This window comes from Phragmites australis, chromosome 5 (assembly GCF_958298935.1).
Source record: "Phragmites australis chromosome 5, lpPhrAust1.1, whole genome shotgun sequence".
NCBI classification, from domain to species: domain Eukaryota; kingdom Viridiplantae; phylum Streptophyta; class Magnoliopsida; order Poales; family Poaceae; genus Phragmites; species Phragmites australis.
In genome coordinates this window covers 22,462,786-22,480,541 of record NC_084925.1, presented here as the reverse complement: position 1 = coordinate 22,480,541, position 17,756 = coordinate 22,462,786, and the positions used below count along the sequence as shown (strand labels likewise).

At 42.1% G+C, this 17,756-nt stretch overlaps 1 protein-coding gene across 1 annotated transcript; it reads right to left on the bottom strand.

Annotated features, from left to right (window-relative positions):
- Nucleotides 1-8,864: 8,864 nt before the first annotated feature.
- LOC133918934 (protein ROOT HAIR DEFECTIVE 3-like) lies at nucleotides 8,865-17,091 on the bottom strand. Its single transcript, XM_062363072.1, has 23 exons — nucleotides 16,912-17,091; nucleotides 15,876-16,025; nucleotides 15,720-15,786; nucleotides 15,507-15,609; nucleotides 14,546-14,616; nucleotides 14,398-14,461; nucleotides 14,227-14,292; nucleotides 14,091-14,138; nucleotides 13,940-14,002; nucleotides 13,805-13,861; nucleotides 13,556-13,714; nucleotides 13,408-13,476; nucleotides 13,235-13,326; nucleotides 12,669-12,747; nucleotides 11,826-11,988; nucleotides 11,083-11,207; nucleotides 10,737-10,999; nucleotides 10,569-10,665; nucleotides 10,326-10,487; nucleotides 10,106-10,210; nucleotides 9,823-9,917; nucleotides 9,638-9,734; nucleotides 8,865-9,546 (listed from the first exon to the last, which is right to left on the bottom strand). The coding sequence occupies exons 2-23, from the start codon at nucleotides 16,021-16,023 to the stop codon at nucleotides 9,316-9,318; spliced, it is 2,424 nt and encodes an 807-aa protein (XP_062219056.1). The 5' UTR covers nucleotides 16,024-16,025; nucleotides 16,912-17,091; the 3' UTR covers nucleotides 8,865-9,315.
- Nucleotides 17,092-17,756: the final 665 nt, after the last annotated feature.

Sequence of the window (17,756 nt, the reverse complement as noted above, 5' to 3'; positions counted from 1 at the left end):
TTCAAGGTGTACTCTCGTGTTGCTCCTACTGACAGGCGTCGAGGTTAGCGGGCTATGGTTCATGCTCAGGAGCAGATTTCTGCTGGTGAGCAGGAGAGAGCAACAGCTGAGGACCAAGCCCTAGCAGAGGCCGAGGCAGAGATCCCTATGGCCTTCTTTGATCTTGACAATAATAGTTACTCGGATTTTGACGACATCAAGTACTTCCCGCCAGTTACTAGGCCACACGACGCTAAGGCAGGTTGTTCTTCTTAGGCTGCTCCATAGTCTTCAGTGCCTACTCCTTCAACACCTGAGTTGACACCTCCTTTACCACCTCCTGCATAGCCTTATGAGTTTTTACTCCATCTTCAGCAGATGCAACAACAATAGACAATTCAGCAGCATATGCAGCAGCAATTGGCAACACAGGCTGAGTTATAGGCAAAGCTTTAAGCAGACATGTTGCACCAGCAGGAGAAGCAGATGGCGTTTATGCATTCTCTTCAGTAGCAACAGTAGGCCATGTTCTCAATGCTTCAGTCAGACAGGGAGAATAACTCTCAGATGTTCTCTTTCTTGTTCCAGTAGTTAGGTCTGCAGTTGCCACTCGCTCTTTCCGCCCCTTCTCCAGCCCTACTTCAGAGGTTAGTATCTACTGAGGTTTCTTCACCTATGACCATTGGACCTCTCAGCTCCGAGGTGCCTCCATAGCCAACAATTCCTGAGTAGCGTTCTTCAATGGTATTTCCTATAGTCACAGAGCTTGTGCTTGACATGCCAGATCCTACGCTCCAGTTAGTGCAGAGCCAAATTGCTCGAGAGATGATAGCTCATGGTGTTGTTTCTTCTAGCTTTGACCCTCGTCCTGTTGCAGCTTCTTCTAAGGATCCTAGCACGACCTCTTCTGTCGATCCTTCAGCAGATCCTCTTTCAGTTCTCGTCGTCACTGCAACCACCGAGCACATCTCTTCTGCATCTGACTCTGAGGACTCCGGTTCTCAGTTCATGGTGCAACCTTCTTCGGCAGCGTCACCTCCTTTGTTTCCTCCAGCTCTAGATGTTTAGTGGTGTTCTCTTTTTGGTGCTTAGATGCCAAAGGGGGAGACAGTCTAGTGTTAGAGGGAGTTGAGGGAGAGAGATAGAGAGATAGTTTGTTTGAGTGACTCGAGAGCTTTTGTGTTAGGGGGAGTTTAGGTGTTTGGGTATCTAGGTTCAGTTTGTTGGATCTTATGGATTTTGATGTAATAACAAGCTATTTGGTTCTCTCCTTTGATGTATTTCGCTTGTCATCGCATTGTGTTTAATTTCATGCATTCTTAATTCTATTTCTTCTAGCATGATATGTTGTTCGAGTGCTAGGCTTTCTCTTGCTGTATTGTTATATGATGTCAATTGCCTAGTATGATAAGGTGTACTTCAATTCAAATCTTATCATTCTCATATGAGTTGTCATCAATCACCAAAAAAGAGAAAATTATAGCATCTAGGCCGCTAGGTAAGTGGTAAGTGTTTTCAGTGATTAATGACTACCGTATTATTGTGACTAACATATGTGTTTTGAAGGGTATCAAAATTTTAGTTCACAATGATGAGTAGGTTTCTTGGTTCCTAAGGTGATTAAATGGTCGATCAAAGGACATATGCATCAAGATTAAGGATATTTTAGTTTTAAGTGTCATAAGGAGATGAAGGACACGTATAGCAGTTTAGGTCTCTTTTATTAGTCTTTTGACCATGCTATAAAGAGGGGCAAAGAGTAGTAGCTTGATCTAGTGAGTCTAGATTTGGTTTGATGCAAACTTGTGAAATTCTAGCACTAGGTAGCTCACTGAAGCCCTTGGTTGAGATATTGAGAAGTTAGAGCTCAAAAAAATTTGAATTGGACAAGCTCAGAAAAAATAGTCTCACTGAAAGGTCTGGAGATTGAATAGTGCTACCCACTGGAGTTTTCTTCCTGTGCTATAAGTATCTGTCAACAGCTACTGGTCGATCAGTTAACAGTCACTTGCATGCACATGGGAGCTCTGGCCATCATGAGAGCTAAAGGTAGTAAGCCTACCCGTGCAAGTGGCTCGTGGAATTGAGGGTCCAACTCTTTAATTGTGTGGACACTCCGGGCTCGCAACAGAAGCAATTGTAAAAGGTATCCAATACATGTACTGTGTTAGTAGCAAATTATGTTAGCAATTAAAAAACACGTATATTTGTGGTACCTATTGCCCTATGAAAATCATCCACCCTCTATGGTTCTCGTCATACTACTATTGAAGAAGCTCGGGAAGACCAGCATGAGTCATGACAATGATTTCAAGCTACATGGTTTAATAAGTAGGTGAACAACAAATATGAATATATTACAAGCTTCATGGTTCAATAAATAGGTGAATAGCAAAAAACAATATACTACACTCTTCATGGTTCAATAAGTATGTGAATAACAAATTAGAATATGTTAAAAGCTTCATGGTTTAATAAATAGGTGAAAATCAAGTTTCATGGTTCAATAAAATGCAACAACTCTAAAACACTACAATTTGATAGTGCATGACAGTTTATTGTCGGGTCGGGCGTGTCCTCCTGTCATGGTCAGGTTGTTTGCAAAGTTTACACCTGCGTAGGTCGTCAATAGCATCTGCTTCATCCATGTCACCTTGCAGCCTCGTGGATCTAGGCCTTCCAGGATCCGTGCGTCGTGCTCGGGGATAAGGTACCCACGTAGGCCCCTCGATCGCTTTGTAGCGGCTTCCGATGTTGAAGGACCGCATCTTTGGAAATCATGTGCTCCTCAATGCATCTATCATGAAGTACGGTGCTATGTACTGGATCCATCGTTACCTCCCATGTCCCTGCAAACGGCTAAGACATGTAAGCATGGGATATGGTGCAGTTTTGGCTTATTGCATGTGCACTTCGCCTCGTGAGGCCCAAGTTGACATTGCTGCATGGTGTTCCCTATGCTATACCTTGAAGCATACCTACGGTGGCACATGACCTCAAATTCATTGTTGGCCATGTCGTAGATCCTCATCCGATGAAATTGTGCCATGTTCCTCCTTTTGGATAAGATTGCCTCCACCTTAGGTGCGAACCGCATGCTGCAATTCATAGCAACATTACCACGGTCTCAAAAATAGTATGTTGTTCTATAGAATGTGAGCTCAATGATGGCACACAACGGAAGGTCTCGTACTCCCTTTAGGATATTGTTGAACGCCTCTGCTATGTTTGTTGTCATGATGGTGTACCTAACATGGGATACAAAAATTTTAGAAGGCATATTTGCATAAGACAGGGTTCAATATGTAATTTAAATTCTAAGTGCTAACTGGCACCGTGAGTTTCATGGATTAGGGCCCAACGCTCCGCCGGCTTCCCCGCTATCCACTAGCTAAACGTAGCACGTAAATAGCTAACGATAGTTTGTCCCCCAACCATTTGCGTTCGCAGATGGTCCTCCTGTTCTTGTTGATTTGCCATCATCTTGCTAGTGGTCTCACTTAACTCTCTCTATATCTCGTTGAACTTCGCATGTTGGTTCTGCAGACACAAACATTTGAATCTCTTTACAAGAGACTTGTTACGGTACCTTGTGTACAGGTTCGCTCCTAAGTGGCACATGCACCACATTCTCTCCACATCAGACCATGCAATGGTATAGTTTGTGCTATCATGCAGCACGTCCAATGCATACAGAAGGCCCTTGTTGCGGTCAGAGATGATACAAACTCATTCCCTGTTGCCCACTACACATGTCCTCAACAAAGTGAGGAACTATAGCCAGCTATCGTTGTTCTCACTCTCAATCATTGCAAAGGTAAGAGGAATGATCTTATTATTTGCATCCGCCGCCATCGCTGTCATAAGGGTATCATGGTACTTACCGCTCAGAAATGTGGCATCCACGCATAAAACCAGCCTGCAATGTCTGAAAGCTTTGATGCATTGTCCAAAGGACCAGAATAATCTAATGAGGTATCAGTCAATGGTGTTGTATGACCCATCCTCTAGCTTGATCGGCTCATCTACCATCGCCCATTGAGTACCTAGATTTGTCATGGCAATCTTTTGTAGTAGTCTTGAAGCATAGTTGTAAGACTCCTCAAAGCTTCCAAATAGTATCTTCCACACCTTCTACTTCGCTCGCCGCGCAATGTGGTAATTGATCAGTATAACGGTCTTAGTCTGCACCTCCTCCATAATGGATTTCGGCGATAAACAAATGTTCATGCCAACAAGGGTGATGAGGAGTTGGGCTATAAATCTCGCATCAACGGCGTGGCTCACATTCCTAATAGCCTCTTTGCTGCATGTATGTGGGATGTGTCTATTGATCACAAAATAGTTCTCATATTTAGGCTTATATGCTCGTACGAAGTAAGGACAAATAGGGTGTTTGAAACACCTAACCTCATACTTCGTAGGGTTAGACTGGGCGCACTTATAGTCCCTTCTTATCATTACAGCATAGTTGCTAATAAAGTGGACGACATTCTCCCTGTTACGAAATTGTTGCCCGATCGGGATATCCCTATTCTGATATTCCCAGTTAGATAAGGTGTTATACTCAACGACAGCACAATCCAGCAAACCAGCACCACGAAAGTACTGGATCACCGGCACCAGGTCATCATTGTCAGCATTTTCTTCATCCCCGCTACCACCGACTTCATCATCCATGCATTCTGCATCTACATCAGAATGGTCCACTCTAGATCCATCTATACCGAAACTCTCCTCCCTAATATGTCCTCCATCCTCTTCATGCATCACCTGCTGGCCTGATCCTTCCACGGTACTCACTGCATCACCATGCATCAGTCATGGCACTATGTTTATGTACACCCCCATATCAAACTTCTCCTCCAATGCCTTACGTGAGTACAAAGCTCATGCATTGTTTCTTCTCATATCGAACAACGTATGGACAACGACTTAGCTGTTTGGAACAACCCGTAGCCGCACACCTTCCAAGACAATAGTATGAGATTGCTAGTTTACACGCAAAAAACTCATAGCATGTGATTTCAGGTCATCTAGATCATTAGGTACCTCAACCGAACTCTCTATGTGCTGGTGGTTCTGAATTGTTACGAGCCTCTCATGCAAAACTGCAGGATGTTCTCCATAATAAATATGAAAAGTCATATCGTATGTGGTAAATAAAGATACATCTAATAAAGTTACTACTTATATGTTTGCACGATACATATGCTAAATACGTAAGTAATTAACAATGCTAATTAAATTATCATTATTAAATAAAAATAAAATAATTAATATTCAATATTGAATTAAAATATTATTTAAATTAACATGAAAGTTACATTGAGCAAATATTCAATCTCCTTATAAATTGATACTGCACTATTAACCTATTCATAGATTTATTTGTGCTGAGTGAGTTGAGCTGAGATGCCTCTAGTTTTTTTGACTAATCAATTTCGCACTAATTACTATTATACAATCTACTAACCTAAGCAAATAATTACTATTACACAACAACATGCTAATTACTATATACAAATTCACGCTAATTACTATTACACTACCTAAGCAAATAATCAAATTTATATAATCAAACTAAGCAAATAATTGAGCAAATGTAATTACTAGGTTAAACACTCTAATTACTACTATTGCTGCAAGTACTAATTTAAAACATAATTTAAGTACTTATTGTATCTCGCGCTGCTACTCCTCCTTGCCTTGGGTTGATTCCCCTCTCCTCTCCACGTGCTGCGCTGCTACTTCTCCTCTCCTCTCCTCCTTTGCGCTTCTACTCTCCTCTCGCGCTACAGCTACCCTCATTTTATAGTTCAGAATGGAGAGACAAAAAGTGACCGATTTGTGGGACGCTGAAAGCACAGACAACATCATGTGCACATAGCGCCGAAAGCAACCCGGCCGTATTCGACACTGTTGCCTATATTCGGCAGGTGTCGAATACGGCCGGCTAGTCTTTTTTCGGTGTTTTAATCTCGAAATTGGATTTTGGATTTTGAGTGTTGAATATATATGTTAAATTTATAAATACGTCAGTTTATTGTCTATTTTAACAAATACACCGACGTATGTTATCTATTTTTTGCATTTTTTAAGAAACTCCATGCCGAATCCATCCAAATTGATGCGTGGATATTCTGAACTTCTTGTACGGAAGGATGAAAGTCTAAGCCAGATATATGCTGTGTATACGGAACTTTGAGGAAACAATTAGGTGCAAATACCCGAAGATCGGGAAAATCAACAACCGAAAATGCGATCGAGTCTGAAACACCGAGTATATAATACAAGTTCTAATTCGTAAAAGGCACTCGGCAGCGCATTCTTGCAAGCTAACTATAGCCTGAATTTTCCTGTCGCCACGGCGGTCGACCTTGCGTCTAGCCCCTGCTCGAGCTTCGTCCAGAGCTGTGCGATGGTCGCCCCGCACGCCTCGTCGTCCAGATCCCTGTCGAAGTATGTGTCAATGATCTTCTTGACCTCCGCCATGCGGTCATCGAACCCGCACGCCCGGAGGAACATCTCCGTCTACTCATCGAAGTCGTCTTCACGCTCTGCCGCGCCTTCCGTTCCACCTCGCGCATCCGTCGCATCGCCTTGTGCTGCAGGTCGGGGTCCAGGGTGGGGTCGAAGTACGTGTTGATGAACTCCTTGGTGTCGAACTTGAGGTCCACGATGCGGCACGCCACTTGGAACTGGTCGATGCTATCGCGGTACCAGTTTTCGTCTTCATCTCCATCGCTGCTGCTGCCCCCGTCTTCTTCTTCATCATCATTTTCTTCTCCGGCATCCTCTGCTTCCTTGCTGCGACTCTCACTATCCTGCTCACGCTCTCGCTCGTGGACAGCGGTCCGAGCCCGGTCAGCAGTGGCGACGTCCTCGGCAGCGCGCTACCGATGGCAACGGATAAGGTCGATGTAAGTTCAGTCAAAACCCATCCACTACAAAACCTGAAATTTAAAACCCAACCCACACCTAAATTACTATTCGAGTTAAAATATGCTCCGCACACGAACACGACCGGACCGTCGGGTCTTACAACAGAATAATAAGTTAGCAACAGTAGCAATAGCTAGCAGCTCAAAATGCACAGTACTACGAAAACAAACACAAATTCTTTTTTTTTTTTTTGAGAAACACAAATTCTAGTTCATGAGGTGTGTGAGATGTAAAGCTTCCATCTCCCCTCTCTTTACAGCTCTGTCACACACATGCACGAGGGAGAAGCTAGCATCGGGAGAAAGGAGAGAGTATAAATGCAACAAGGAAAGAGCAGGACCACCAAGCCAAAGAAGCTCTCTCACACGCATGGAAGGCTGAGGAGTTGCATCATTGTATGGAGCAATCAGCAAGGCACCGAACGAATCCAATCCAGTCGGTCTTTGAGACTTTGAATGAAAGAACCAGTAGTACTGAACCACACCATACGACTAACGACTCAACTGCAAGAAGCAAGGAGGGATCCGCGCGCGCCTACATCCTCCTATCGACGACCACCGCGGGGCGGGCCAGCGGAGCCGCGTTCCCCGGAGCGGCGGTAGGGACGGAGCCGCGGCGGCCGGCTGCTGCCAGGCGCAGGCTTCCCTTATGGAGGCGCGCCGAGGTGGTGGCCTCTGGGAAGGGCGCAGCACGGTGGTAACAAGAGGAGGATGCGCCCAGGAGGACCATGGCGACGCCTCTCCGCGTGCATGGCGTTGGAGCTGGGCCAGGAGGATGCGTGGCGTCGGGGGAGGCGGAGGCGGCGAGGAGGAAGACTCAGATCTCAGAAGGTGTGCGTGGCGTAGGTTTGGGCCGAGTGCGGAGTGCCTGATAGTTGGGCTGGGCTGAGATGCGTCGCATGTTATTCGGGTGACCCGGGCACCCATGGGCCAAAGTACAAACCTGCGATCGACTATCAGACCTGTCAACAAGACTTAGCACTAAAACCGTACCCAGAACTGTTGATGCGAGCTCATAGATCTAGCTGCCATCCTTACTGCTTGATGATGGATCCATTAGGGATGCCAACGTAATTAATCATGTCAATGAACTAGGAACCGTTTTCCTCCGGTTGAGCTTTTGTCCCACTAAATTGTACTCTTTTTTTCTTTTGACTTTTTTTAAAAAAATTAGATATTTGAAATTTAGGAGATGCGATCAGGCGACGCGTACCTCCAACCAGAGTTAGGGAGAGGGATTTTTGGGGTTCGGGTTTGGGAGGATTTCAGGATTAGAAAAAACTCCGGGATGGCAGACTGGTCAGTTAGAGGAGTCAGATTGTGGGTAGGGCGGTGAGACAATAAGGACGCCACTAGCTATGGGTAGCGAAGGACAGTCGGAAGGCAGTGCCGACGGCGGAGAAGGCTACGACTCGGCAGAACCGGGTTAGCATGGCAATGGACATTGAGCGCAGATCTTGGCAGAAGGAGAGCCATTGGAGATGGTCGAAGGTGGGCAAGGTGGAAGAGTGCGGTGAGGCGAGGCTCAACACACAAAGGAAGAAGATGACCAGAGATAGAAGACGAAGTTCTAGACGTTGGATCGTTATCAGATGGTTGCAGTTTGTCACTGAAGGAATCCCTATTTTCAGACATCTGAAAAATAGATGCACATGCACTCTTCTTTTCTAGTCAATTAGTCAGTTGCTAGATTGTGTGACCACACCCTTGATTTCACAACCGTCTCGGAAGAAAAAAAAAAGGGTGTTCACGTTATTTACAGAGACACTGTGTTCGTGAACCTCCTTTGGGACGTGAGGCGGATCGTCGAGGTGTTCCTTGACCCCAACCTCGACAAGGGGACACGTAGGGCCATGATGAACTTGCATTGTGTCATGTACAAGAATTTCTGTTAAATTTTCACTGCCAAGAGATTCACACAGCGGTTCAACTCCAGCATGCTTGTCACAATAAATGTTGTCAATTGCAAACAGCTCGCAAAGTTGTGATTTGTTTTTGTGTTATTCAACAAACTATTAACGCACCAAACCGGTCTGATGGTAGATTCAAGACATTTACATGCTTCTCGCAACTATGCAACCGGGTAGTGTGCAATACTCTGCTGTGTTACCCCTGGCCTGAATCAAAGATTTTCTATACAACCATCATATATGATGTTACAGAAAAATGGAATAAAAGTTGATATACAATGTTCTTACAAACACCCCCCAGCCCCAAAATTCTTTAAATAATCGCGATGGGCAGCGCCACGTGATCTCCATACATCAGTTTGGGAAGGGCAACCTTACAAAAACTGCAAGGCGCTTCAGTTTCCTCCTACCTAGGTCCAGAGCCATTTGCAGCCTCAACTGCTAGGATTTGGTTTTCAGCTGAAAGCTAAAGATCCTCAAAATCATTTTGATTTTGCCACTGGGCTTGAATGTTCGGGTCCATTCTCTGTGGCGGTTACGCTGGATGACCCTGCCGATGTCACATTGTTGTATGAAGAACCATTCGTTGGTTGGAGTTCCATCTCTCTTTGCCTCTCCGGGGCTGCAGGTCTTTGCCCCTCGTCTGCTAATCTCTTCAAAATGTTCATTATTGTGGGAACAAATTTGGTGGACAGTGAGACGATGGCTGGAAGCTGTATAAAATTGTAAGCATAACGATATCAGTATACATGACCTTTAGGATGCTTCAAAATAGCACAACAGAACTATGAATTGAACACTCACAAATCCATTTTGAAATTCGTTGGCAATGTCTAATTGTACCCAAAAGGCCTTCCCAACAAGGAAAACAACAAATATGACAGCCAGGTACAATGGATTCCTGTCATTCAAGTCAAAAGTAAGTCAGGTCAAAACTGTAGATAACTTAACCAACGTTCATGTATGATTCTGCAAACATAATTGAATACCTCAGCAATGTCATAAACTCGTTGAATCCAAGGATAGCCATAGCAGCAAGTGCCCATGGAGGTGGCAGCCAGTTGTTGTTCCTCTTATTTGCTTCCTGATGAAGGTAAAGGTAAATGTTTAACATCTAAATGTTTTTTCTATACAATTATACATAAGCTGATCAATCAAACTTTCGAATTTTTTCCAAGGATGGTAAACAACGTAAAGGACTTTTAGATGACAGCCACCACACATTGTTTTAGCACATGACGAGCAACTGTAGAAATGGATCTTGTGAGATACCTGAGCAGCTATGGCCTGAGTGACTGTATATTCTGTTTCAGCTTTAAATTGCCTCCACAAAGATTTGCACTGGACAGGAGTAATTAAAGTTTTCTCCTCAGGAACCTGCTCATGAAGGGCATCTCATTAGCAACACCCAAAACATATGCTTTGTGCTTTAAAGAAGATGCTAAGAAGAACTGAGTTCAGCAGAAGAGCATAAATGTGACATATTCCTTACCCTTTCCCATGAGCTGGAGGCGAGGGAATCAAAAGATTGGATGCTTCTATCTGTAGTCCCAGGTCTCACAGTGTCAACAAGAGCAAGGGAGAGAGTGTTTTCTATGCTGTCACTGTCCTCCTCCAACCGAATTGCAGCCAGTTGAGAAAGCAACTTCATGGACTGTAGAAAAATGGGAGAATAATTTTCAGTTACTGAAACAATTAGTCTATGCTGCAACTATAGTAGTAACATTTGACATACAGCTGAACGGGCAGTTTTAGTAATTGCTTTTATGTCCTCCTTTCCTGTCCACACCCTTGGCATTGAGTCAGCATCACGACTGAATAATGTCGAGAACCTGCATATTTTTTCCCATTTAGTCTTTTCACAGAAGATATCTTTCAGTTGTAGATATGAAGCAGAGCTCACCTGTCCTTCATGCGAATCAAGACCCTTCCTGCCTCTTCTTGTGACTTTGATTCAACAACACTCCTCCCATGGTTCTCCAGTTTCGCAATCAGTTGTTTCTCAGTTGCTTCATCGAGTTCAAAAGCTGAAAGAGCAGATTCAAGACCTAAAACTGCAGCTTTTGTCTCACGTTGAAGAAGCTTTCTAATAGCTGGCCAGGTATCTTCACTTGCTGAATCTAGCAGAGCTTCGACAGGTTCTGCCAGAGCTTTGGTAAGTTGTGCCTGAAACAACATGTCTAAGATTAAACAAGGGTTCCATGTTTTGTGCCATGACATAAACAAATGAATTCAAAAAAGGAAGCAACCTCATATTTGGCACAAAGTTCTGATAACTTTGCAGCACAAACTGAAGCCACATGTGCCTCAATGTCACGCTTAAGCTTATCCTTAACTTTTGAGGGGTCCCATTTCGCTAGTTGAATAGCAGCGTCTGTCAAAGAATATGCACATACGTAAAAAGACATGTGTTTAGGTAGAGAAGGAGCGGGTGCAAAACTGAGAAATAACATTATTTACAATAAGAGTTTACTCAAAAGTTTATGTCCTGCAGTAGCTAATAAATATTACAATTGGTATGTCATTAATTTTAAGTAGTACCTCAGGCAATCAATAGTGTCTCATATAATTTGAAAAGCTGAAACACCAACAGACCTGCATTGTTTCATTGTAAGTCTATTTACGGTTTCTTTCATGCCTCAGCTGGCTAGTACATTCACCAGCAGAACCAGAAATGTACCTGGCCATTTGCCAAAAAAATCATACTAAAATGGAGAACAGGAAAAATATGCAGTAACTATTAACTACTGCTGAATGGTTAGTCTCCATGGATGTCTGCATTGGAATACATATCAATGCAGGGAATTAGCTTGTGCGCTTCTAGCCTAAAAAGTGACCCAAAGGATTATACATTTAAACCTAACCGGTTTCCACTCCAAGCCTACATTGACATACCCACCAGATCCCAGAGTTAGCTGAGCGGTGATCAACATAAGTATATTTCGAAAAAAAAAAGATGAGAAAGTAATAGCTAGCATTCCTGAAAACATACCTTCAGATCCTTTATCAAACTTCTCTAAGAAAGTCTGAGTACAATCACGAGCAGCAATAGCAAATCCCTCCTTTGTTAGGGCCCTGTCAAAGGACTCCTTAAATGCTTCAAAAGTTCTAGTCCGTAAATGAGCCAGGACCGATTGGTAGGCAGGATTAACAAGCTACAGGATATGAGAATGCATTGGTGTGAGAATGAAGTCAATCAAAATAATGTGTAGAACAACAAAACAATAAGCACATGAGACTAAATCAGCAATCAGAATTCAGTTGATTGAGATCATCTAAGAAAATCTATAAGAAATAAAAGCTTTCACTTTTCCACTAATTAGTTACAGAAAAATATGGTAATCAGAACTCATGAAGTGAGAATCAATATTTATTCTCACATTAAACTCCAGATTACTAGTGTGGTGCACAAATTGGACTGATTCATGCCCTACATAAATACCTATGTCAACTGTTGATTAATCCCTCGGTATATAAATGTCTGTCATTTTGGCCAAGAATCAGTTGAACCTTTTAAACCTTGACTGCAAGTAATACCAACTATATCACCTAATGAAAGCAACACTAATATGTTCATCATCAAAAAACACTTCCATCATACTATATCTCAATAGTTTTTACCAATAGATTGTGACAGAAAGTAGTAGCCAAAGTTGCTTTTTGGAGACTGTGCCATGTCCAAAACACCATACATTTATATGCAGAGGGAATAAAGGTTAGGAAGCAAGGACATTTGTATACAGGGGAGGAAATAATAGGAAGTGAGAGGTGGGCACAACTATTGTTTGATACAATGGATTAAGTGTGTCTAAGATAAAAACTCAAAAGGGTCAACCTGCAAGAGTTTAGACTCAAGTTGTTGTCTTTTCGAGGCTCTGACACCTTCATCAAAATAAATAGCCTCCATGTCATACCTGTAATTAAAGAAGGAAATCATCACAGGCAAGGAATTTTTTCCAGATACTTCTCGCAATGTATGCCCAGAAATAGACATGATTTGCATCTCCTTTGGATGATAAATAGGTAATACATCTATAACAAAAAGATATGCTCTACAGACTCTTTTTCCCTTTTCCAAAACCAAACTTGATTACCATGAGAAGCTCATTATTTCTAGCAGGAAAAGGAATAGACAGGGTCCCAAACCAGGACGTGCCCATGGACTCTGCTGTTTTGCGAGCCCGGCTCAGTGGCTCCTAGAGTTCTATTGAAAACCTATGAGACATGCTTCTCTTGGATAGACTTGTTAGAAGTGACCTAACTCAACTAGAACAAACTGACCATATTCAGGATCCCACCAACAGCCAGTTCGACTGGTAAATGGCAGTAACCAGCCAGACTTGAGGAATACCATGAAAAGAATAAGAGAAAAGATTACTCATAAATGACCAAAGAACTCACTCTGATAAACATCTATCAAGAAGGCTGCTGAGCTTCTTCCCAAACCCGGGTACATAGTCATGCTGAACGGCCTCCTCAAATTGTTGCCATTCCTTTACATATAAAAGCATTTAGCATCACTCCATTCATGGTTGTACGTAACATATATTAAGCATAATATGTATTATAATCACCTCATCAGCTGTAAAATTGGCAACTTTCTCATTACCAATTTCCTCGCAACGCACCGTAGCCACCATAACCTGAATTTTGATGCATAGGAGATATATCAATACACATGTTGCTGATAGCTCAAATCGATAAATAGTGGAGGGTACTCACTTTATGAGCAGGTAAATCAAGGTCTTTGTTCTCCTTAATGACCTTCCAAAACTGCTGTGAACTAAAAGAAAAACCTGAAGCTGGGACAACACCACGACGGTCCCCAGCAAGTCCACCAGGAGCAATAGAATGCTGAAACCTATCTCTTAAATGGGAAACCTTCAGAAAAATTAATTTACTATTAGACATGATCCTCGGAAGATCAGCAGTAAGTACAAATTTAGTAATTAACATTGTATTTACACCAACCTGCTCTTTGAATAACTCTTCTTTTTCCTCATAACTGGATAGTGCCACAACTTCTACCTGGGTGTGGAATTGATAGTGAGTAAATCCATCATAATACATCAACAAGAAGATAAAGCTATGAATTATGAATTTTACATTGAAAAATTCACTAAGTGGAGTTTCTTTATGCGCATGGGGTTTAGGAACAGCATCCCATATCTGCAGCAAAATGAAAACAGCTCAACGCACTTAAAACACAATGAAACATCAGGCAAAACACAAAATAGACAATCAAGTAAACAAATACCTTCTGAATATCTTCCCTTAGAATAGGTTCAAGATTTTCCAGGGGTGTCTGTTTGAATCCAAAAAGGGAACATTAACAGTTGATCTGCAAAGTATCATAGTTCAAAGTAGCCTAAAGTGCAATAGCAAGCCCTCACCTTTGATTTGTCACGAATAACAAATAACAACTTTGTTTTTCGAGGACTGAACAACCTCATCATGACCTACACAGATGGACGATTCTTGAGGATATATAATCCCTCCCATGCCAGTAAGGTCAAAATATAAATAAAATATGTAAATTAACATTTGAGAATTAATAAAATAACCTGGAAGACGGTCTTCAAAAGAGGCTTGTTTGCAGCCTGTTCTCTGCCAATGTCATGACACCACCTATGGAAGGAAAAAAAAAACAATCGCTCAATTGGACAAGGAAATAATAGGTCCCACATCCATCACTTGGCAAAACAAACTTACATATTGATCAGCACAATGTCCGAAACAGCCAAAGCAAACAATGCACTTTGCTTCTCAAAGGCCGTGTCATCCTGAAATATCATATAGATGAAGGAAAAGCTATACAGGCACAATGTGATAAAAGCTCTACAACACAAAACCTAACAAAAATCATTAACCCTGACGTCCATGAGCAATCAGAAGGTCAGTATAAGCAAATTTCAGCTTCAGCTTGTGAGCTTATAAGCTGAAGCAAGTATGCAACAGGCACCACATTTAGGCTTATTCAATAAGCTAGAGTCCTCCAGGGCATCCATGGCCTAGCTTGGGCATCTCCAACAAGCCAGCATATATTTACCTTCAGGTCCTTTTTGTTGATTTGAGTTCATCGTATTACACACTTTCGGTGGAAGACTCAGAACTACAGAATGCACACACACTCTCTATAAAAAAGTTAACCGAAACAAAGTGACTTTAAGCATGTACTTTCTGTAATACTGCTAACACAAGTTCAAATCAATGCTCTAAAAACAGGGCTGGTAGCCCAGATAAATCGTTACGAGTATTGGAAAAACCAGGTAGTTAACAGGTTTACCCAGCTTATTTTGTCAATTATTCAGGTAGCCATGCCAATTGCTGTTTACAAGGCAGATTATATGTGTCATCGAAACAATAATACAGTTCAGCCGCTCAGCCCATTAGAGCTTAGTAAATGTATTATGACATCTCTTTTGACCATTCCAGCATCCATTGTTGACAATTGTTAGTTTTTAAGGCTATATACATCAAAAGATATGAATATCCATTTTAGATGCTTTTTAAGCTATATGAACAATCCATATATCAATCTGAATCGTAAACCAAATTCAAGGCGATTCTCGCATACTCGCTACACGTGACCAAGCGAGTCCGGCTACCAAGTTTTAGACATTGGTTCAAATCACATCCAAATCTGAATTCAAGGTATCTTCATTTTCATTACCTCTCCTCTCTCTCTTCCATCAGTTCCTTCCAAATCCATTATAAGGGTGCATGGCTCAATGTTTTGGGCCTTCGCCAACCATATACCTTTGGTAGTCTGCGATCTGAAAATTTCAAGAAACGCTAGCGAATTTACGGACAGGAATAGGCTCACCAAAGCCAGGGAAGTTTCTGCTAAGAAAAGGCATGGAAATATAAAAGAATAAGAGCATGCCTTCCTTTAAAAGCATCCATCTCCCTAAAATTGGTGCCAAAAAGATTATTCAAAAGTGTACTCTTCCCTGAAAAAAATATGGAACCAATGGTGCAATCAGATAAAAAAGTGTTTGTAAACAGTATCAGAAATACGCAGAAAGGAGAAACTACATACCACTACTTTGCGGGCCCAATATTGACACAACACCATATGAGAGCCCACATTCACCCAATTTAACTTCCTTCATGAAATTATCCAATCCAGAAACATTGAAGGCCCCATCTCCGTCAATGAGCTGCGTTGAAAAACATACATCCCCCATTTCTGCTTTGCAGGACAGGAATGTATGAAGTATAAAATATCAAATTTTAATCTCAGAAAGGAAAGGCCTAAAACCCAAAGCAAAGTTAAATATGGTTGCAGCACATCGGCTGCCTCTAAGATTTCTTCAAAAACAAAATGTGATAAAAACAAACAAACAAAACTTACAGCAACAAGATTTAGGGTTTTGTCCCAAAAAAAAAACGATATTTCGTGTACTATGTCTTTTAGTGTACTTGCCACACTGCAGCAGAATGCAACTTCTTCAGCTTCCTATTTAAATCCCCCACAATAGATTAAACAAAGGAAGTAATCAGACGATTATTAGTGTAGTATTTTTTAACGGGATTATTAGTGTACTATGTCTGGGAGTTTTTATCAAACCAGGAGGATTAAATGTGGGGGGGGGGGGGGGAGCCAATGTAAATGTTAATGTACCAAGGGGGCAAATTGATGGATGTGTGCTCTAACTCTCCTCGCTTTGGGTCTACATACGGTTCAATACTACAATTAGTCTATTATTACCGTAGTACAGTACAAGCTCACATCCAACCCCCGTGGAGAATGGAGATGATTATGGTAAGCTCAGTGGCGGACTGAAAGCACCAATACTAGCAGGACATACTCCATCACACAGCAAATGAAATTCGCAACAAACTGGACTGGATTGGAGAGGTAAAATAGTTTCGATTTCAGAGCTCACAGACTGCAAAGAGATGATCCAGCAGAGCAAAACGAGCAATTCGTCCAAGCAAGCTAGCTAGGGCATCCTAACCAACAGAAGAAAGGACCAACTCCCCAAGTCCCGACGGATCGGATCTCAGTGGCGTCTAGGGGCGCGCTGACGGTAGAAGGAAGAGAGGCGCAGCTGCGGTGGAAGGAAGGGTACCTGGATCTGGATCGATCGAGGCGTGCTCAGCCGGCGGGGAGAGGCTCTAGCGGATCTCGGAATCCGCCGGCTCGGAGAACAGCGGCGACGAGGCGGCCGCAGCGGCGGTGAACAACGGGAAGGGGATTCGGGAGAGGGGTGTGGGGAGGGGCAAGGGAGATCAGGCAAGAGGACGACGCACCAAACTCATGATTTTTTTAAAAAACATAATGATTATTATTAATTAAAAATTAATTGTTGACAATACCTCTGGGATTTATGAAAATAATAATTACTCGAAGTCCTAATTCAGCGTAAATTCGCTGTTATCATGCTACTATATAAACTTCACTAGTACCAATGAGATTTCGCCCTAAGAGGCAGATCTAGTTAGTTACGAGAACATTTACTAGCTTTAATGTTTTTTTTAATCATTTAGGCTCTAAAATATGATTCTAACCATTGTGAAGTGCTTTTGAAAGATCATCATAATGATAATGGAGCCTTTAGACTATGGTGCCGGCTTAGTAATGATCAACTTGTAAGAAGTGTCGTCGATTGAAAGACGATAATTAAAGTTGGATAATTTAGTCTCTTATTGATATGTGGTACCACCTAAGTCACCGAATATGGAACAGAGTAGCAAATTTGTTGCCACTCACACCGTAAAAGTAGCAAAAAGTTAAATATCCTATTAAAATCAGATTAGCGTCTCATCAAAACTAAGAGGGAAATAACTACCTCCTATATTACTTGAGTACTTGAAAATTCGTCTCCTTATCACCAACTAAATGGATGTTGGCTCTTCCAAGTTTGCTATCGTTGTTTAAAGTGGCAGTAGGTTGTGACGACATAAAGTCCTGTCA